This window comes from Hydra vulgaris, chromosome 10 (genome assembly GCF_038396675.1).
Source record: "Hydra vulgaris chromosome 10, alternate assembly HydraT2T_AEP".
Lineage (NCBI taxonomy): Eukaryota > Metazoa > Cnidaria > Hydrozoa > Anthoathecata > Hydridae > Hydra > Hydra vulgaris.
In genome coordinates this window covers 25906260-25929415 of record NC_088929.1, presented here as the reverse complement: position 1 = coordinate 25929415, position 23156 = coordinate 25906260, and the positions used below count along the sequence as shown (strand labels likewise).

The 23156-nt window shown below is 27.3% G+C and overlaps 1 protein-coding gene across 1 annotated transcript in view; it reads right to left on the bottom strand.

Moving 5' to 3' along the window:
• Nucleotides 1–2796: 2796 nt before the first annotated feature.
• The window catches only part of LOC100210071 (uncharacterized), a 45924-nt gene continuing 25564 nt past the window's right edge, over nt 2797–23156 (bottom strand). Inside the window, exons 8-13 of the mRNA XM_065807622.1 lie at nt 7104–8186; nt 6501–6665; nt 5849–5986; nt 3385–3460; nt 3081–3123; nt 2797–2970 (exon numbers count right to left, since the gene is read on the bottom strand). Of these exons, the coding sequence (XP_065663694.1) occupies nt 2926–2970; nt 3081–3123; nt 3385–3460; nt 5849–5986; nt 6501–6665; nt 7104–8186 (1550 nt within the window). The 3' untranslated portion in view covers nt 2797–2925. The remainder of the gene's footprint in view (nt 2971–3080; nt 3124–3384; nt 3461–5848; nt 5987–6500; nt 6666–7103; nt 8187–23156) is intronic.

The following is a 23156-nucleotide window of genomic DNA, read 5'->3' as shown; positions in this document are numbered from 1 at the left end:
TTTATGTTTCAGTTTTAAGAAATGTTTCGAACTCTCTTCAACCAATTTGAATCACGTTTACATAATGCAGAAGCATTAGGTAAACTTCAACAAATCAAAATAGTTTCAGGAGCATTAGGTAAACATGTGATGCAAATTTGCTAACAGCTGATGCAATACTAAATTTTTTGTTTGATTCCCTGCGTAACAACAATGATGCAATTTCAGAGGAGACGTTACTAGCCCGGTCTCTTTGCGTTAAAGAGCGAAGAAATCAAGATCTTGTGATTTAATACCTCCAAACGCGCAATTTACATTCAACTGCTACTCCTGAGCTACCTTCATCTTCAAAAGCTGCAATTATTCGTTATGCGAAAGACTTATTTAATAGATTATTCAATAAAGATGTTGATATTGGAATTGATAGTGAATTCTCTAAAGAAAATAATTGCTTTACAATTTCAAATATTAAAGGCAGATCGGCGAAAGCTATAAATGCAGTATATAAACCTAAAAAGTGTGATATTACTAAAGATTCTAACAAAAACCTCAAAAAAAAAAAATTAAAATGTATGAGAAGGCTGAAAATAATATAAATAATTTAAAAAAGTTGCTTGATACTTTAACTTGCATACAACCAATCTCAATAGAAAGCGAGAGAGTAGTTTCATTGTCGTCTAATTTTTGCTCAAAACGAAAATCATCACTTAGTGACTCATCTCTAGACTGCCTCACAACTTTAAAAAGTTATTTCCTTACTAAGTAAGTTCAAAATATGTTTTGTTATTTATTTTATTTATTTAACTTTTATTTCGCTGATTAAACAATATTACAATTTTTCATATAAAATAAATAACATTGTAAACATAAAAAACCTTTATAAAAAACGTTTTTAATCTTTTTAATTTATAATATATATATATATATATATATATATATATATATATATATATATATATATATATATATATATATATATATATATATATATATATATATATATATATATATATATATATATATATATATATATATATATATACTGTTATAATCAGCCAGGGACTCAAAGAAGGTAAGGATGATGCGTTTATCATCACAACCTTTTCATAGAGCCCCTTTAGTCACTATTGAAATAAAAATAAAAAAACACTTTAATTTTTAAAGAAAACTAAAAAGTTTCATAAAATTAAAACTCATAAGAAGAAAAAAAAGAAAAAATAAATAAAAAGAAAAAATACAAAAAAATCTGAAAACAAATACTGTAAACTATAATATATATGTAAGGAATTAAGGAGATGCATTTTAGTTTGTTGTTTAAACGATGAAATGCTTTTTAGGTCTTTAATATTTTTATTTTGGAAAAGTTTTTTTGTACAAGTAAAATTAATTTTTCTATATATATGTACTACAAATTTTAAATATGCACACTTGGGTAAAGCGATTTTCGTAGAAAAAAAAAAATCGAAAGTAAATATTCCTGAGACGCGAACCGATGTCTATTAATTATAAGAAGAAAGTAAAAAAACATTTTCCAATTTTGATGAGCTCTTCAGGTTCCACTTTGGGTTCTAAATTCTTGACAGGTCCTAATAATTAAATTTTTTTTTTTTCTGAACCATATCAACCTAGGACTCAAAAAAAGCAGAAAAAAATGCATGTTTTATAAACAATAATTTTATTAAATAAAAAATTTTTGTAACAAAAATAGTTGCAAAAATATATCTAAAATTCCAGTTTTATTAAAAACGGGGTTTTTCAAAGAAAAAAGTTACTCTTTTTTATTCCTGTATTTTTAAATAAAAACAAATATTATTTTTAAAATCAGCACATTATTCGCCTTCTTTTGAAAAAATTTCAACAATATTAGGACTTGTCAAGAATTTAGAATCCAAAGAGGAATCAAAAAATTTTAAAACCACTTTACCCAAGTGCATTCATATACAAACTTTGTATATACATAGAAATTTGAAATAAAATAACATTTTGAAAATGAATGTTGTTTTCTTATTAATAGTTAGTCTCGTGTTTATATATTTGTTTAAGAAAGGATTTATTTCCGGGAAGTTATTTTTAAATTTCCCGCTTCCTCAAAAAAATGTCGGGAATCGATACCCTCTAATTTCGTCTTTTATATATATATAAAAACTTTTTATGACTATGTACAGGACTTATTACCTAAAGAGTTACGGTTTTGTGACGAGGGAGGGGTCAAAAATTGTGTCATGTAATTTATGGATGATCCCTTATTGGGGCAGCAACTACATAATGGTGTTCATAACAAGAAAAGTTTTAAAAGGGTACTAACTAGTCTTAATTAGAAACAACATTTTAACAACATTTCCGAAATTTTAACAACAAACATTTCCAAGATTTTAACAACAAACATTTCCGAGATTTTAACAACAAACATTTCCGAGATTTTAACAAGAAACATTTCCGAGATTTTAACAACAAACATTTCCGAGATTTTAACAACAAACATTTTCGAGATTTTAACAACAAACATTTCCGAGATTTTAACAACAAACATTTTCGAGATTTTAACAACAAACATTTCCGAGATTTTAACAACAAACATTTCCGAGATTTTAACAACAATTTGCACGACTTGTTTGATTTGTAAAAAAAGATTATTATTGGTTTTTTAGGCCATTTTATTTGTCTCAAACATTGACGGCAATTTTTTCCACTGATGGAAAATTTTTTATAAAAAGGAAATATCAAAGAATACATAAAATATTTGACCTGACACAGAGTTGCAAATAGGTAAATTTGAATCATGAATTTTAATTCAGTAAAAATGATAAAAACGCAAAATAATATATTTTGTATTTTCTCCATAAAATTTTATACAAACAGAAAAATTACAACAAATTTACTAAATTTACACTTTAAAGGATACTTCATAAAACTTCCAATAATTTAAATGTTTCTCAAGAAGTAGATTTAAATACCCTTAAATGCCTGATTTATGGCTTCGAAAAAAGCGTCCTACATAAATAAAATAAATATAAAACAGTATACATAAAATAAATATAAAACAGTAAAGAAAAAAAAGAGCATTTAATAAATCAGGTGACACCATAAAAAACTTATAATACCTTTTTGGTATCAGCCCTTTTTGCTGGCGGACCGTCAGGTACACTATAAAAAAAAAAAGGAAAGAAGGTTATTTAAATATATCATAGCAATTTTATTTCCTACAATAATGTCGATTTTTCATTACATCTGATATAAACATTCCATTCCATTACATTTCAGTTATTTCCGAAATATTAAATCAAGTCCAATTAATTTTTCTTTAAACACAACTAACCCTAACTAAAAATAATTAGTTGCAATTAAACCCAGTTTAACTCTAATACCAATTTAACCAGGGTTAAAAACATTTCTAAAAAGACTTACTTGTCGGTGTTTTTCAACTTTACAACAAATGATGCAGCCTTTTTTTTCCTTTCTTCTTGCATTTTTTGCTGTGTTTCTAAACCATTACATAATATACATAGGTATTACGATATAAATCAATGATTTATTATCTATACTTCTATCTATCAAGCAATCTTCATCTCACTCTCTCTCTTTCTATATACATTAGGGTTATGACTCTTTTTCAACCTCATCCTCCTGTACTGTAGTTTGATGAACTTTTACCTAAAAACCCCGCCAAAAAATCGATTTTATGTCAAAATGTAAAAGTTCATTAAACTACAGTACAGGAGCATGGGGTTGAAAAAAAGTCATAACTCTAATATACATATACGTTAGACACCAGCAATTTTTAACCCTTTTTTTAGAAAAATGAATTGCTTCAAGCGGGAGGATTAATTAAAGCATAAAACTAAAACCGAGTTTATGTTTCATTAAATTTAAATTTAATGAAACATAAACTCGGGTGAATAATAATTAGACATCTTAGGTGAGAAAAGAGGCGGGAACAAACTTCCTAATTAAATGCTATTTTGCGATGCTCTGTGATAAGACTGCAATAATATTTTTTGGGACAAAATGAACGCAATTTTGTTGATGCAATTCCATTACACTTTTTGAGTAATGGTAAGTTGCAAGATCAGGCCAAAAGATGAGTGGATAATTATGCTTTCGAATAATTAGCAAATGTCACTTTTTTAAACATTTTTTTACATAAACATTGGAGTTCATGTTTCCGTTTGTGAAAAATCGCTGAGTTTTGAAACCACACAAACAGATGGCTTGCAAAATTGAAAGTTTTTTGGCAAACTTTTTGGTTTTGCTTTTAGCAAAACTCCAGGCTTTTTTGCTTTCAAAACTCTATTAAATTGCTGGTCTTGGAGCATCAAACAGTCGAGTTTGCAGCAGGTTTAATCATCCATTATAATGCACTTTTACTTTCCTTTAAATTATTTTTTAATAGGAGTTTGTGACTATACCTTGTATATATTGTAGCCATATCTTTTTTTGACTTGGATTATCAAATTAGGAACACTTGTTTTTTTTTTCAATATCTTGAACAATCTGTGACTTTCACTCCACAATTTTTTTATATGACTGTCAGTTTTTTCTATGAACTTTATACTTTTTTACAAGCGAATTAATTAAAACATTACAATTTTTAAGTCACTCGTCTAAACTTTTTTTTTTTTTAATTTGCAAATATATTCTCTTTATGTACAAACAGGATTTTCAAAACTACACTGTAATATTTGAAAAGGAGATAAACTTGCTTTAAACATTTAAAAAATTCTGGAAAAAAAAATCGTACAAGTGGTTCACCAAATAATTTAAAAATCCCATGGGTCATTATCACATTTCCACCATTTGTGACGTGGATTGCAATGAACGAATAACTTTTTTATAAATCAAAAATTAATCTAAAGATTACCCATTCAAAGAAAAACAAAAAAAAACTGGGGAGACATTTTAAACTCTAAATGGGCCAATTTAACCACCTTCAGCTTTTTTAACATCTTTTGCTGAATCCACATCCACAGGCCTTTACAATTATAAATCTTCTTCTGGCACATCAAGAGTATCAGTATTGCTATCATTGAATCCATCGTCATCCTAGTTACATATACTCTTATTGATTGAAATTTGTTGGTCATCTGATGATGTTTGTTGAAGTATTGGTTTTTTAGAGGTTTCCCTGTAGAGTCTTCTTCTTGATTGTCTTTTATGTAAGCTTCTTCACCATTCTTGTATTTTTTTTTTTTTTTTTGCAGCCACAAGTGTCTCTTTTACAAGGTATTTGTGGCTATTATAGATCTACTCTTCATTAATAGTTTTGCAAATAAAAATTTACAAAAGTTTAACAATTGTTTACAAGAAATTGCTATGCAGCAATATTTATATTAGCTTGGTAGGAAACTTAGGGCAGTATCCAAATTCTCCCATAAGGCGTATTGAAAAAATCAAGGGAGTTATTACATGTTCATTTAATGATTATAAATATACATTCCAAAAAATCAGCAGGTAACCCTTTGTTCTGAAAAAAGTGCATCAAATCAGAGTTCATAATCAAAAATTTTAGATCAAAGAACCAAAAAATATTTTTCACGTCAAAACCTGTTATTTCGTGGAAAACTGTCAACCAACTGTTTTAAAACAAATAGGGTATATCTACCAACATATCAACCATAGACAACCTTATTTCAATTTTAACAGGGTATAAGATTTCTAAGTGTCTGCTGTCTCCTTGTGTCCTCAGTCTCCCCGATATAATTTGTACAATATTATTTGTTACTAATCATGCTATAGTTATAAATTTTAGTAATAAAAATCTCATTTTAAAAGAAAAACCAAACCAATCAACAGAAAATCTTATTTTATAAAAGCTTAAACATTTTTCAAAAACATTTATAAAAGCTAAATAAAAATATTAAACTATAAAAACCTCTTAAGTTTGCTGCTTGTGTAAAACGCTTTGCTTGAGCAATTTGTTGTGGAGTTGATTTACTAGTTCGATGTAAGTTAAGACTACTACTACTGCAATCATGTGTCTCCTGTTTCCGTCTCATCTCATTCTCTTTATCTAAAAGTATACATACATATATATATATATATATATATATATATATATATATATATATATATATATATATATATATATATATATATATATATATATATATATATATATATATATAATATATATATATATATATATATAATATATATATTTACATTATTTATTTACATTTTTTTAAATATATATTTATATATATACATTTTATTAGATATATATACATTTTATTATATATATATATATATATGTATATATATATATATATATATATATATATATATATATACATATATATATATATATATATATATATATATATATATATATATATATATATATATATATATATATATATATATATATATATATATATATATATATAAACTAAATAATCAAGAGTTTTAAAATTTTTATTTACAGACTTTATGTTTTTTATTCGTTTAATGGTTTTAAGGTTGTTTTTTTTAAATCTTATTTTAAAAGTTTTATCAAAATATAATTTTTGATTTTAGTAAAATACCTTTGTTAGGTTTAAATCCATCAGTTTTTAGTGATTCCTCTTCTTCTTCTTCTTCATTTTGATTAAAAATTGCAGTTGCCTGAACTTTAGAAGCTTTTTTAGATACTGCTTTTGATTTTGTTTTCAAGCCAAAACTAACCTTCATATTCCTTTTTCGTTCTTCATCTAAACAAACAGGCAATATCTGAATGTCATGAGAAAAATTTTTTGTTGGCTTTTTTGTTGTTGATACTTTGAAAATTTTCCAAAAGTTTTTAAAACAAAAATTTAGATATTTATTTGCACATTGACTAAAAATATGAAATGGTTTAAAGTTTTATGTAAAAACATGAAATGGTATAAAGTGGTTTAATGTTTTATGTAAAAATATGAAACGGTTTAAAGTTTTATGTAAAAATATGAAACGGTTTAAAGTTTTATGTAAAAATATGAAACGGTTTAAAGTTTTATGTAAAAATGTGGAACCATAAGTAGTTTTAGAGCTGATATTTTTAACTTTTGATTTAAAAAACAAAAAAATAATATTAAAACAAACACTGTTGAAAAAATAATAATATATAAATAATTCATAATAAAATCAATAATATCAAAATAATCATTTACCTTCTTCTTTTTGTTTTTGAATTTCAACTTTCATTAAAAACTTTTGTTGAGTATAATATTTATTATACATATTCCAGCTATTTAAAAAATCAAATCGAGGGTCTTCTTTGAGTTTAATTCCTTCTTCAAACTCATCACCATTTTTTACTACATATAATGCAAGACGGTCAATAACAGGTTGAAGATCTGGTGGTGGTATAATAACATCAGCATATAGACTTTGAGAGGAATAAAGTTGAAAATTATAATTTTCTTCGGGTTGCCTCTGAAGTGGGTCTAAATTATTTTGCATAGTTGCATGCTGGTTTAATGATTTATCTGTTAATGTATTTATTGTTTTTGATATATCGGTGGATGGGACATATGCATTTAATATTTGAGAGTTACTGGGTTCAGGTATAAAAGGAACAGCATTGATAGAAGAATTTAATGATTGAGGCGGAATATATGGATGTGTCATTAACGGTAAAGTACTATTTGAATAAATATCATTTGCAGAATATCTATCTAGTGAATCATTTCTTCTATATGCTGATTGCAATAAAGAATTTTCTTTTTTATAATTTAATGAGTCATTATCAGAGTTAAACATAGTTTCTATACTGTCTTTTTGTTCATTTTTTTTTTGTTTTTTTGCAGAAATATTATTGGTTTCAAAAAAACTAAAATCAGGATGTAAATTATAAGTCCGTTCTTGACTTCCATCATTAAAATTATCTATGTTGCTCTCACCATGATATAATCTATCTAAAAATAAAGATGAACTGACACCTCTACTGTTTAAAATTTTTGAAAGTAAAGAAGATGGCTTGTAGCGATCATTATTAGATAATAATTTGCTGTCCAAGTTAACTGGTTCACTTTCACAAAAAGTATTTTCATTTTCAGAGTTTTCTCTTACATGTAAATCGTCTGTGGTTAGGTTTTTTTGACCTTTTAAACTATTTTCCACTGTTAGAGTTTTTGCAGCACAAACATTTTCTGTGGGCTGAATGTTACTTATAACTTTCTTTTTTATTACTTCTATTGTTGGTGGTGGTGGCAATGGCGGAGGAGGTGGAAGATTTGAATTGAATTCTTTGCCTAAATGCAAACGATAAATATAAAAGTAATAAAAAATCTTAAAAAATGCAAACATCTTTAGCATATATATAAATATTTTTATATATAATTTTTCATTTCTCTGTATATAAATATATATTTTAAAATAAATATTAAAATATTATTTAAAATATTAATTTTTGTTACATATTAAAATATCAAAATAAAGTATTCAAGATATTTTAGGATTAAAATACATGTATGATAAAAATACATTTTTTAAATAGCATAAAAAACCTAAACTAAAGTAAACCATTTTTAGCAAAAGAAACCAACTATATTAAAAAGAAAAATCAAACAAAAATGTATAATGTGTGCATTAACTGTGAGCATTTAATATCATTTTTATAAAAAGTGGTGCAACAGTAGAAGCCTGATTGCAAGAAGAAAATAGTTCAAACTCCACCTAATCTATGGTAGTACTCTGCTTAACATACTTCTCTGCAAGTTCCTTCTCTGTGCAACTGCTTTATTCAACCATTATTCAATTAGCGACTTTAACACCTCCTGTTTTGGTTTCACGTGTCTCCAAAGTCACATTCTCATGTGGTATTTACATTGAAGAGAATGTATAAATTACATTTATAAATTAGGAAGAAAAAAAATTTATAAACATAAGAATACAGCAAGAATTTTAAGGAACTAGGTAAAATGCAAACTGCAAACTGCACTAGGTACCATGCAACTGAAAATTAACAAAATAAAATCTTTTTGGCAAGGCATCATCTCATTAGTAATTGATAATGTAATAATTTACTAGTCCTTTTTCAGATTATATTTATAACTAAACACTGTCCCACAAAAACCCACACTGTCCCAACAAAAATACTCAACTTTGTCGATCCTTATAGTCATTAATATAATTAAATAATAGTCATTCAATCTATTTAAGCTAAATATAACTAAATAATAGCCATTCAATGTATTTATGCCTATTATAAACCAATAATATATAAATTTATTTCAAATGTAAAATACATGTATTTATGAATTAATAAAATATTGGTGGTTCTTAAAATATGTTTTGGTTCACAAAAAAGCAAATTTTATTAAAATTACTGCAACTAGTATCATAACTATTCGGCTATCTATATAAAAAACGTAACAAACAAACAAGTTTTTTATTTTTTTGTTTGATTATGTTTTTATAATATATTTTTTTATTTTTAATTCATTTGATTTTATATGTTCTATTATGTTTTTATAATCTTTTCTTTCACTTGACCAAAACTTTTTATCAAGTAACTTAAAGTAAGTAATCTACAAATTTGATTTTTATTTGTTATCATTATATTTGCGTAGTGCTATGAATGTAATAACACTCTTTTTTTGAGGTGCAGGTGATAGTGTTGGAGGTTCAAGTCCTCCTAATTTATTTTTGTAAACTTTAATGTTTTATTTCTAAGAAATTCATTATTTGCACATTTATTAAAAAATTAAATGATTTAAATGTTTAAATCCTTTTAATTTTGTGGATGTAATGGATGTCTAATTTTGAGGCGCTGCTAACGGGGTTGTGAGTTCAGTTACCCCGCAAAGGTGGTATTTTTTTTTTTATTTTGATGTTTTTTTATTGATTGCGAAAATAAAATATGTTGGTATTATATTGCAGTTTACTTATAGCCAATATCAGGCCTTGTGATAAAACGGGAGCAATCGCTCTGCACACGTGAAACACGCCCGTAAATGACCTTATGGGAACGACAAATAGTGCTCGCTAGTTTCGTTACGAGAGTAAAAAACCGCACTCGTCTGAAAAACTTGTGAGGGAGAAAATTATAAGTTGATTTTAAAGAAAATATTTTGAGTAAAAATTTTTTGCTGAAGCCAAAATATGTTTAAACAGTAGAGTTTGCATATTGTTAAATAAAGAAGTTATATTTGTAATAAAACACATCACGCATAATTTAAACGTGGTGCTCTTTAATTTAAATTTATGCAGCATAAGTTCAAATTAAAAATGATTTATTTTTTTTATTTGAAAGCTATAAATTCAACATGTTTTTTTTTTTAAATTCCAGTTGAACTTTATCATATTATCTGCTTAATCATACCCTATTTAAGTTGAACCATTTGCCAACTCGTACAGTTTATTAGGGTCCATTTGACAAAAAACTTTGCTTAACTAACTAATTTTACTTTGAATTACATAAAAGTTCATGTAATTAAATATCAAAACTTGCAACACTTCAATTAAAATTCCAATGTTAAATGTTAAAAAAGTAAATACCTAGCGTAATATTTATAAATATCTTATAAATAAATATCTAGCATAAAAAATTTATCAAATTAAAACTTCATCACTGATATCTTTGAATCGGTTAAGCTTATATTAAAGTCTATTTATTAAAAAAGTTAAAGCTAAACGAAAATAAAAGTTATAAAAAAAAGTGTCAATAAACATTATGTATAACAAATATATTTGTTATATAACTTTGAATTGAAACTTTTGAGCATGCTCACAAACAACAAAAGAAAAAGTGTAACGACTTTATTTTCACAAACGCATTTCTAAAAATATACGTCAGTATATAATTTATTTATATATTATATTTGTATAAGTATATATATATACTTACACTAATATATATTATGTTAGTATAAGTTTATTATATATATATATATATATATATATATATATATATATATATATATATATATATATATATATATATATATATATATATATATATATATATATATATATATATATATATATATATATATATATATTAAGTATATAATCAATTATATAACAAATAATTCACTTGATTATAATTAAATCGCGCATTCAATTTAAATCAGAATGCAGTTTTCTGTTTTGTAAAAACAATGAATGGAAAGTTATGAAGTCATTACGGCTAACAGATAGAATGGAATGTTTACTATTTTTAAAACGTTTCGTCCCTATAGAATGGAAAATTTAAATTAAAAAATTAAAGCTTGATTGAACTTTGAAAAATCAAAAGTTTTAATCTACAAGATTTTGCTAAAACATAAGATTCTCTTGCATTATTGTTTTTAATTTTTCACACATCTTTTGTAAATAAAAGAAATATTCTTAATCTTTTTATTTTTAACTATTATTTGTTTTAAATTAAATTAAAAGTATTTCTGTCGTCCACAATTGTTTAAAAATGTTTTTGAATGTCCGCAATCAAGCATGTTAATTCAACTCTGATAGGAAATAATTATGTTACATCATGTTATGTTGTCAACTTTTAGTAAATGGTGAGATTTCATTGTTTTTATTTAATATTAAAGCTGCAGTAACATTTTTTTCTGGTAGATAGACAAATGTATTAACTAAAAAATCAAAGCTTTTTTGTCTGATTTCCCGCACTTCACATGAAAAAAAATTCAAACGAAAAATCGTCCACCCTTTTCCTATGTACGCACTCATTTTCTTTTGAGTGACCCCCTCCCCATACTTGTGAACATAATTTATGAATGGCCCCATGGCAACTAATTCTTAACTCTGAATACCGCTCTCAAAGACTTGATGCCAAGTGCATAATTGCGCTTGTTGATAATGTGTTTTTATATTACAAGCACGAAATATTGCGTTGGGCGATTTTATTCATCACATGCACTGCAATATTGTAAATCAATATTTGCTATATATATGAATTGGTAAATGTTCAATTTTACAATATTGACTTTTTTACAAATTTGTATATTTAAAAAATTGCTCTATCATTTTGTGTTAAAAAAGTGGCTTTTTAAAATCAAACATAATCTCATTTTTTTGTTGTGATTGTACAACAGTGTGTTCAATCAAGCTGATTTATCAATGTGATCATTTTTATAGTGATTTAAGTTAATTTACTGCTTTTTTAAATGGTTGATAGTGATAGCAAGTCTGATCATACAATTTCTAAAAAAAAAAAGAGAAACCCAGATGGCATATAAAAACCACAGGGGACAAAAAGTTGATGCTAAGTCTATCAGAGATCCATGCAGGTGAGAGATATTACACAATAATTCTTAATTTAATAATACGCCTATGCCAAATTGTAATAATTTGTCTATAATTAGTCAGATTTAAGCTCTATAATTTATAGTTGACCTATAGACCTAGGTTAATGATTGCTTGTTGAACACACAAATTAAGTTACCAGTCATAATATACTAGCTAAGGTACATGAATCACCTTTCCAAAAAAACTGATCTACTATGGCGGTAAGGAAAGATATTTTTTGAGTGAAGATTTGATCGTAAAAATAATGTATGAACTATTCATGAAATAAAATAAAGTAAAGTTTAGTTATCAGTCCTAATATAACTACTGACACAAGCACTTTTATTTACGTTTCAGTAGTTTATGTTAAAAGTATGGATTTATATTTATTATAGGAAATTTTTCTTATAATTATTATTTTATATTTAAACATTTTTGTCAAACTAATAACGATTTTCTCAATTCTTCAAGTTACTAATTTTGTATTTAAAATTAATTAGTTGCAGTATTCTACTTAACTAGTTCCCCAAGGCTGTTGAGCCACTACAATGAAGTAAGGTACTTTTTGTTACCTTTACCTTGGCAGAGTTTTTCATTAAACAATTTAAATGTTTGACTGTCTCAAAGCTTAAACTTAACTTTAATAAGTGTGTAATGGAGTTCAATCTTTATCAGTTGATATATGCACATAAAATTAACTGATCTCCTACTTTTAATTCAATAACCGAAAGCATATAGAAAATTGTTAATTGATTATAATACTAGCATCAAATGTTTGAGTTTATTAAAATTAATTTAATTTAGATATGAAAAAATTTTTTTTCACCTGTTTTCTATCAAGTAGACATCTGTTGCACATGCAAAGAGTTAATGCTGAAGTTAAAATCACCTCTCCTTAATGATATTGCTAAGCAAACGGCAGTAGCTGAATTGGTAGTACATAACAGACGCACAAAAAAACTTTACTAAGCCATAAAACAAAATGTACATGATGGAAGGAAAAAAAAAATGTAAATATTTTGTTCCTAGCAGTGGATCTTATGCAAAACATCCACTGCCCAAATACCTGTGCAAGAGCTATTTTACCTAAGGCAGTTAATGATGAGTGTTTTTCTATTCATAATGTAAAGAGAGACTTTGCAACATTCTACTTTTATCACAAGGGGCAGACTAGAAAGTCTCCAAATGAAACTTGCTCCTTTCTTTTGCACTACGTTTTTCCATATATGAGGGCACAGCTTTTCGCCCTGTGACCATGACTTTTTAATCATAAAAAGAGAGTTAAGAAGTCATGACAGAGTGTACAGCATTCAATAAATAAATCAAAATTATATTAAAAAGTAGTCCACTCTAAAGAAACACTGCCTCAATCGAAACAATGAGTAAACCCAGAAACCAACAAACTCAGTTTGCAATAAGCAAATTTCACCATTTTTCAATATGATTGTGACACCATAGGTCAAACATACTTTTAAGATGAGAAAAAATACTCAAGAAAGTGTGAATCTGCCAGAACAGCTTATTTATTCAAACGGAAAGGTTTCAATATAACCTGCTAGATTGAATGACTTAAGAAAGTGTATTAAGTATATCCCACATGATCATATTGATTTTTATGATGAACTACTGCAATGGCCTACAGCTGAAAGCAACAATGGCGTAAGCAGAAGATATTGCTGAAAATGATTAGGCATAGTTAATATAATTTCTGCAATAAGCCTTTTTTTCCTTATATTTTTTGTTGAAATTTATAAACAATTCATAAATATATGCTTTGTTAAGATTGATTGCAGTTTATGACATTACTTTCTATAGCCCAAAATTAAAATCATAATAAAATAAGCAGTAATTATTTGTTAAATGTTAAAAGAGCTGAAGTCCACAGTGTTAATTAATTTATAGGTTCTTTAAAAATAAATATAAAAAAAACATATGTTTGCTTTTAAGGTGAAAAAAATATATGCTTGGTTTGTTTTATATTACAAGCATATGTTTGTTTTTAAGGTGAAAAACATTCCCTCCAAAAAAAAAAATTACTCTACCATTAACAAAGTTTTTTTTTTAGTTTCCCGAAAGTTTACATTGTTGAACTTCCACCCTTTTAACATTTACTGATTCATATATCAAAATGTAGATATTTTATACTAGTGCAATATTTTTAATAACATTTAGCCAACATTGAGATAAACATTGTACCAATATTGCACCAATGTTACTTGCTACCAGGGAATTTAATCACAACTATAGTCTTATTTCTTTGTCATCTCAATATTGTTTAAAAATAATATTGCAAAATAACAATAACAATGCCACATAACAATAACTCGCATTGTTAAATACTGTAACTCATTTTAAAGATTAAAAAGTAGAAAATAAAATATAGCAAAAGACAAGATTTATTTCGAAACAGACCTGTTAATCTTTAGTTTAATGAACTATTAAGTTCAAATTAAAAAGTTTACTTTCAGCTTTTTAGTAAAAAAAGATTATATTTTTTAGCAAATATTTTCACTATATTTTATTTGTAACTAATGCTTTTTTAATTTTATTTTTTTATTTTTAAATAAAAATTCTTTCAACCTCTTTCAATCAGGTCAACTTATTTTATCTATTAGGTTTTATTAAACAAACCGGCCCAAAGAAAAATCCACAGTATAAAAGAATAACATCCAACAAACGTAGCCCTGCAAATCATTAAACTGGAGATAAATTCATATTGAAAACAGCACTACCAGCACCGTTTTACTTCCATCTAGTCATTACTGTGCACATTAAGAAACTTTAGTTTACACAATAAACTAATGGCTTTCAAAAGTTTAGTTTTTAATTTGTTTCATTATATTTTGATGTTATATTTTTTTTTTTGATTAACGTTTTTGATTAATTTTTTTGATTTTGAAATAAAACACCACTTTTGAAAAATACACTGACATGCATTAAATAAAAAAAATTTAAAAAAATCAAATATTCTTTTTGAGTAGAAATCACTAGTGTCACAGATATCAGTAATTGGACCATTCTTGTACGTGCCATTTATTACCCAAACTGTATACAGATGACACCAAAATATAGAATGAAATGCTTTCTGTTGCATCAAAACTTCATTAAATCTTTGCAACCAGATATTGATTTAGTTTTAGATTAAAGAATGGCTTGTGAAATTAATTAATTCTAAATGTTCTAAATGGTCATGCACTATGATTGGAATAACGAAAAATCACCATGTATATATCAATGAATAAAAGTTAAACATAACAGACCTTGGAGATCTAAATCTGAAAGAAATCTTCAAAAAAATCATGTAAAAAGATGTGTAGGTGAAGCCAATTAAATGTTAAGTAGAATTAGAAAATGTTTTTTTAATTTAGATATTAGACTGCTGAAATCAATTTATGAATATTTTGTGCAACCACTATTGAAGTTTGTGGTACTGGTTTGGTCACCAATTTGAAAGGGTGATATTGATTTATTAGGTGAAATGGTGATATTGGAAAAAGTTGCACAACTAAACTAATCCCATCAAGAAAACAAACTATAAGAACTGTCAGATTTTAAAAGGGGAAACCCCATCTAATTGTGTTTTTATTTAAACTGTATAAAAAAATGCTGAAAATACATTTATTACTCAAACCAGATATTTTTACAACAAAAAAAACTATGCAGATTCATGAAATTAATATTACCCTCAACCAGAAGTACAATGGCAAAACAAATGTTTTTTGTTAATATCTCAATAAATAAATTTTTTGGTAATTTTAATAAACTCAAAACTTATTTTCTAATGTTCATTTACAAAATGAACATAACTTGTCTTGGCACTTTAAAAAGGTGGTGGAATTACTAACAGAAAAAAGAAACAGAGTTGTAATAAAGTTAAATCTGGCAAGTTGCAGAGCGAAAAGATACATAGCAAGAAGAGCATATAGTTTCTTTAACATAGAAGAGCATATTGTTTTTTTAACATAGAAGAGCATATAGTTTCTTTAACATAGAGGAGCATATTGTTTTTTTAACATAGAAGAGCATATTGTTTTTTTAACATAGAAGAGCATATAGTTTCTTTAACATAGAAGAGCATATTGTTTTTTTAACATAGAAGAGCATATAGTTTCTTTAACATAGAAGAGCATATTGTTTTTTTAACATAGAAGAGCATATTGTTTTTTTAACATAGAAGAGCATATAGTTTCTTTAACATAGAAGAGCATATAGTTTCTTTAACATAGAAGAACATATAGTTTCTTTAACAGAGGTTTATGATAATCTTTGCAAAAATAGAAATCTTCTTCAATAAAAAAATCATTTTAAACTATCTTTATTGATCAGACTACATATTGGTAAAGTTGAGTGTGGGTTTTTAATCATCAATTGCTTTTGAAACAGTAAAAAAAAAGAACAATTAAATTACCTCCTAAAAATAAATGTAAACCATTAACTCAACTTGACATTAGGACAACACAAAGGAACTGGACACCGCTAATAACTATTTTTTAAATGAAAAATTAGGAGTTAACAAATAAGAGCATTTAAAATAATTCAAGTCATTCATTTTAAGTCATTCTTTACAACTTAATTTACAAAAACAGTACTGTCCAAACTAATGCATGGTTCAACACTGTGTAATTGTATACAGTATTTTCAAAAATCATACAAATCATACAAAAATCAACACATAAAAATTATGTAGCGAGAATAATCGTTTTTAAACAAATCTTACATCTTGGATGATATACTATAACATAAAACTGTATATAAAAACATTATTGAACATAATTGCAAAAAATATCAATAAAAAAACTGAAATATAAAAAGTTAATGCAACAAAAATAACATTTAAACCAGGTGCACTGGTTTGACTTAAGCATTAAGATACAAATCATTAAACAAATAACATACTTTTTTATCAAATTAAAAATATAAAATTTTTTATTGGAAAGTGATAATTTACAAAAAGCATTAATTTTTTGTTTTCATTTGAAGAAAAGTGCTGCAGAGTCGTATCGAATGGTCAATGAAGAAGGCAATGATCTGGGTTTGATTAGAGGGGTGTGGCGTATCATGAGCTTCTAAAACCTAGTGAAACTGTTAATAATAATTGCTTCATACAAAAAATTATCAATTTAATCATGTATTAATCAAAAAACAACCGGGATTGGGCCAGAAGATACAGCAAAGTAATTTCATTACACAATAGTGATTATGCACCAGTTCAGTGAACCAGGATATTCAACAGGACCTGGCCTTTTCTGACTACCATTTAATTTCATCAATCGGACATGCATTTTGATTCCTACAGAAAAGTCAAAGTTTGGGTGTCTGATTAGTTTGCTTCGAAAGACAAACATTTCTATTGGCGTGGTATCCACAAACTGCCAGAAAGGAGGTCAAAATAGGTAGAAACAAAGGAGGTCAAAATAGGTAGAAAGCAATGATCAATACTTAAAATAATTTTTTTTTTACTTTTCAAACTAGTTTTTTATTTTACTATTTCAAACTAGTGTTTCATTTTCACACACAAAAAAAAACTTACTTCATACGGGTACACATGGTATTTAAAATATCCCCCACAAGCTTTTTTGTAAGCAATACATCTTTTTGGAATTGATTTAACAAGATTGTTGCAAACTTTGTTTGGAACTCTTCTCCAAATGGTATCTAATTCTTGCTTAAGGTTTTATTTATATATATATATATATATATATATATATATATATATATATATATATATATATATATATATATATATATATATATATATATATATATATATATATACATATATATATATATATATATATATATATATATATATATATATATATATATATATATATATATATATATATATATATATATACATCTTATTTGTACCTTAACTAATTCTTTGTCCATCCAAACCCAAACAGATTCAATTGGATTCAAATCTGGTGATCAAGCTGGCCATGACAATAAATCTACTTTGTTTTCTTTCATCCATGTTTTTACTGTACAAGCTGTGTAGTAGACAGGCATCAAATCTTGTTGAAATTTCCATTGTTTGTTTCAATCAATCAGCATATCCACTCATAAAACCATATATAATGTGTATAAATGTTACACACACCTACTCTGTTAAAATTAAAACAACCTTAAATACCAAAACTCCAGCAGCCACCTTGCAACCTTGGAAGAAAAAAGGAATTACTATACCGTCTTTTTTTTTTTAAAAACATCTTCGCTTCAAACAAGGCTGCAAGCAGCCACAAATTAGAGTTGGAAGTTTCTGGAAGAGAAAAGATGAAGATTGTAGACCAAGATAACGATTGACAAATAACTTAAAAGATTGCAAATTACATGAATCAGGAAAGCAAGATGGAGGAAGGGAATTTAAAAGAAATGATGTTTGAGGAAAAAAACTAGAAGAATAAGAGTTTTTAGAGCACTTAGGAACAGTCACAGAAAAAGGATGAGACTTAATTGAATAACATGTAACATGAGAATGAATTTTAGTAGATGGCACAAAAGACGCTAGCTCTTTAGAGCAGTGCCCATTATAGTATTTGTAGAAAAGAGAAAGAGAAGCAACATTACAACGATGTGATAATGGTTGGAGGTTGGCTGAAAAAGCAGGTCCAACTATGTTTACAATCCGCTTTTGCACCTTGTCTAAAAGGGCATCATTAGAAGATCTGCTGCAGTTATGGAAACAGTATTCCATACAAGGCTGGATTTGAGATTTATAGAGATAGAGAATAGAATCCGAAGTAAGAATGTGTCAAGCTCGATAAAGAAATGCAACCTTAGCAGATGCTAATTTTGCAACGGATTTGATATATGGCTTCCAAGAAAGATCAGAAGTAAGAGTTAATCCTAGTATATGAAGGATAGATGACTCATCGAGTACATTACCATTCATAAATATAGGAAGATCAAAATTATTGCAATAACAATTGACTGAAAAAAATTGAGTTTTATCTGAATTAAAGTTCACCAGCCTTGTCTGAATTAAAGTTCACCAGAAGTGAGATCCTTTTTAAGCTCAAGTGCCCCCTCCAAGCGATCTGAGAGTGTTGGCTTCTTATCATGACAAAAATAAATGGTAGTATCATCAGCGAACAATGCCATCTTAGATGTGAGAACATCTGGAAGATTGTTAATGTAAATTAAAAAGAGTATAGGGCCATTGAGTGACCCTTAAGGAACCCTTGAAGTTACAGAATAAGAGTGCTATTCATCGAGGACAACTTTTATACTACGATTGGAAAGGAAGAATTCAATAATCTTAAAGATGTTACCAGATACACTATAAGAAGAAAGCTTAAAGAGAAGACCACCAAGCCAAACTTTGTCAAAAGCTTCAGAAATATCAAATGGCCTTAACCTCTCCACCTTTATCTAATGCATGATAAAACCAGTTATTATTGCTAGCAAAATCAGTTTTTACTGTTAGCAAATCAGCTGTAGAACAAGAAGATCAAAGTACATATTGATGATCAGAAAGTAAATTATTAGATTCAAGATAAGAGATTGTGTTTCTTATTTAAAGATTAAAAAACCTTGCTTATGATAGGATGAAGACTAATAAGACGGTAGTTAGACGAATCCGATCGCTCTCCAGAATTTTTGAAGATAGGGATAACAGATGCCGCTTTCCAGCAGGCTGGAAAGCAAGACTCTGATAAGCACTTGTTGAATAGTTTTGAGAGTATAGACGACAGCTCCGGAGAACACTTCTGCAAGACAATAACAGGTATGTTGTCTGGGCCACAAGCTGTAGAAGAGTCTAGGCAGGAAATCACTTTAGATACAGATGCTGGAGTGATATGAATGTCAAGCAATGGACTGTTTGTTGGCAATATCAGGTAGAAAGCAACTAGTGGAATCAAGAGATGATATTGATGAAAAGTTTTTAGCAAACAATTCAGCTTTGTCTTTAGGTGAGGTGACAAAGTCTGAACCATACAAGAGAGGTGGAATTATAGATTTGTCCTTATTATTGATATTATTAAAGATTCTCCAGAAGTCACGAGAGCCTAATTTTTGAGATGAAATACTAGACTTCATAACCTAAGAATAGCGGGCTTTGGCGTTAGACAAAACCTTTTTACAATGGTTTTTAGCAATAATAAACAGATGCCTGTATTCTGCAGAATTGTTTTGCGGATAGATATGGAAGTAACGAATGGCAATTGCAGCAGCACAATGTGAGGAAAACCATGGAGAAGAATGAGGCTTGACCTGGAATTTTTGAGAGGGAATGAAAGATTCCATGCCTGTCTGAATCCATGAAGTTATGTAAAAAGCACATTTGTTAACAGGAAGACGAAAGATTTCTACCCATAGGCCACCAAGAAGAAAATCACGAAAGAGTCCCAGTCAGCAGTAAGAGGTACAATGATAGGGGGATTAAGATTATGAAGAAGAATGAGACAATAGTTTTAGAGAGATCAAACTGTGATCAGAAGAACCTAAGGGTGAATGTGGAGAAACTGAGCACTGACTAGGATCAGAAACAAGACATAAGTCAAGTAGAGTAGGTAAATGATTCAGGTTGTCTGGAAAGCGAGTTGGAAAGTTGACTATTAGAGTTAGAGATTGAGAAAGGCAAAAGTTGTGAGCTTTAACGCCTACAGAGTTACTGATACTAGAGCCAAGCCATTAAGTATGATGAGCATTAAAGTCACCGAAAACAATAATATTGGCTGATGGATTAATAGAGAGGGTTTGGTCAATATGATCAGAAATAACATCAAAAAGAGTGCAGTCTTGAGATGAAGGAGAGCACTATAGAACAAAGAGAAAGATGATAGAGTGAAGTGGTGCTAAACGAAAGCACATAAAAGAATAGTCTCTGGATTCAAACCTAGTTTCCCGACAAATGGGTAAATTCTTACTAATATAAATGCCCAGGCCAAACATGTAACTATCTAAGTCTTTACAAATTAAAGGAAGATAACCATCAACACTAAGATCACAAGATAAGACAGCTGAACTCAAATTAGTCTCACAAAGAGCAAGTAGGTCTGGTGAACTTTGAAAGAGATAAGACTCAACAGAAGAAAAGTTACATCGAAAGACCAAGAATATTAGTGAATGATAGGTTTAGAGAACTTGGAGATGATGATGGTTTTTTGTGTTTTATAGTTTTTGGTACTTTAATCATTTTTTAAATTTGTTAAGAACATGACTGAAAGCATAGATAGTACTCAGTACACTGTTTAACAGCCCAAGCAACTGCTTCATTACTATTAATAAACCCTAAGCCGTAACAAAGGGCTCCAAATGTGGTCTTAGCAATGCACACTAAAAGTACAAACAGGGACACCATGCGCAACATGGCAGTGGTAATAATTTGATCTTTTTCAGCTGTTGATGGAATCAGCGTCTCTGAGAGCTACCACAGAGTTCAGGAAACCTGACTACCAGCTGGCCTCAGAACCATAAAACTGAGTTTTAGAGCTGTACCCTGATTAGGAGATTATAGAATGAGTTGCCTAGTCATAAAAACAGAGACACAAGCAAAACCCATGCATTGAGTCAAGAAGATTCAGCATTCAACATCCTAAACTGGAAACAATGTATTAAAAATACATCTTGCTAGCCTAATAGATGAACTTTTCCAATTTAAATCTTTTAACAAGAACTTTGCTTTTTCTATTTATTACTTCATAATTACTTTCATCACTAAAAATTACTTGCTTCCACTTCTCCAAACGTCTAAAAGAATCTGAATTATTTCTTATCAAAATATTTAAAAAGGCTTTAAATGTGATTAAAGTAAATTTATTCAATCTTTTATAGGAAATTGTCAAAATATCATGTAAATTAACAAAATGATTATAAATAACAGTTGGGTTGAGAAGAAAGTAAAATGGAAACTAATTAAAAAGTTTGCACCCATTTTTTTTTTTTTGCAACATTTTTTGGTATGTTTTCTGTATTACTTTAATAAAAGCAAATTATTAAAAAAAAGTGAACTTGTTATTGACATGTTAGTTTAAAAAAAATATTTTTCACAAGAAATTTAGTCTTTAGCAAATATAGATGGGTTTTTATGATGTTTTAAAAAAGACGCCTATTACACTTATTTTTTTTGAAAGCACTGTATTCATATATATATATATATATATATATATATATATATATATATATATATATATATATATATATATATATATATATATATACATACATATCCACTATATATTTATATCTACTATATATATATATATATATATATATATATATATATATATATATATATATATATATATATATATATATATATATATATATATATATAAACATATATAGAGAGAGATCAGCAACTATATCTATATATGTATATATACATATATGGATATAGATCAGCAATGGCTTACTAATAACATATGGTTTTTTTAGATAAAGAAAAAAACAGAGAACAAAAAACAATTATTGCCCCTGCCTAAACCCTCAGCTGATGTAGTGGCAATCCGTTGCTGCAGTAAGCTATAAGATAATCAATGTATATACTGAAGCCCCTGGCAACAGGCTATTTTAGTATGATGTCACACTGCTTATTTAAATACCCATTTATATATTTATCAGTTTTCTTTGCTTCAAATTTAATGCCAGCACAGGAAAAAGTGCTAGCCAGATGGTTATTTTCAGGCTGGAGTACAAAATTTTAAAAATTAGTTTGCTATTTAAATTTTATAAAAATTAAAATTTTCAAAAACCTAAAAAAAATAATGTTTTATTTAAATTAATAAAATAATAGAAATAAAACAGAAATAAAATAATTAAAAAAAAAAACAGCAAAAAAAAAACTATAATAAAAAACGCTTATTAAAAAATAAAAAAAAATTTTTATTATTCTTTTTTTGCCCAACGCATAATAAAGCGCTTTTTTGTTTTATTTTTGCAGTTGTGTGAGCAAGCGAGAAAAAGCTAGGGCACAAAAGCGCCTACTGAAAGGAAAAGACTGTTATATATATATATATATATATATATATATATATATATATATA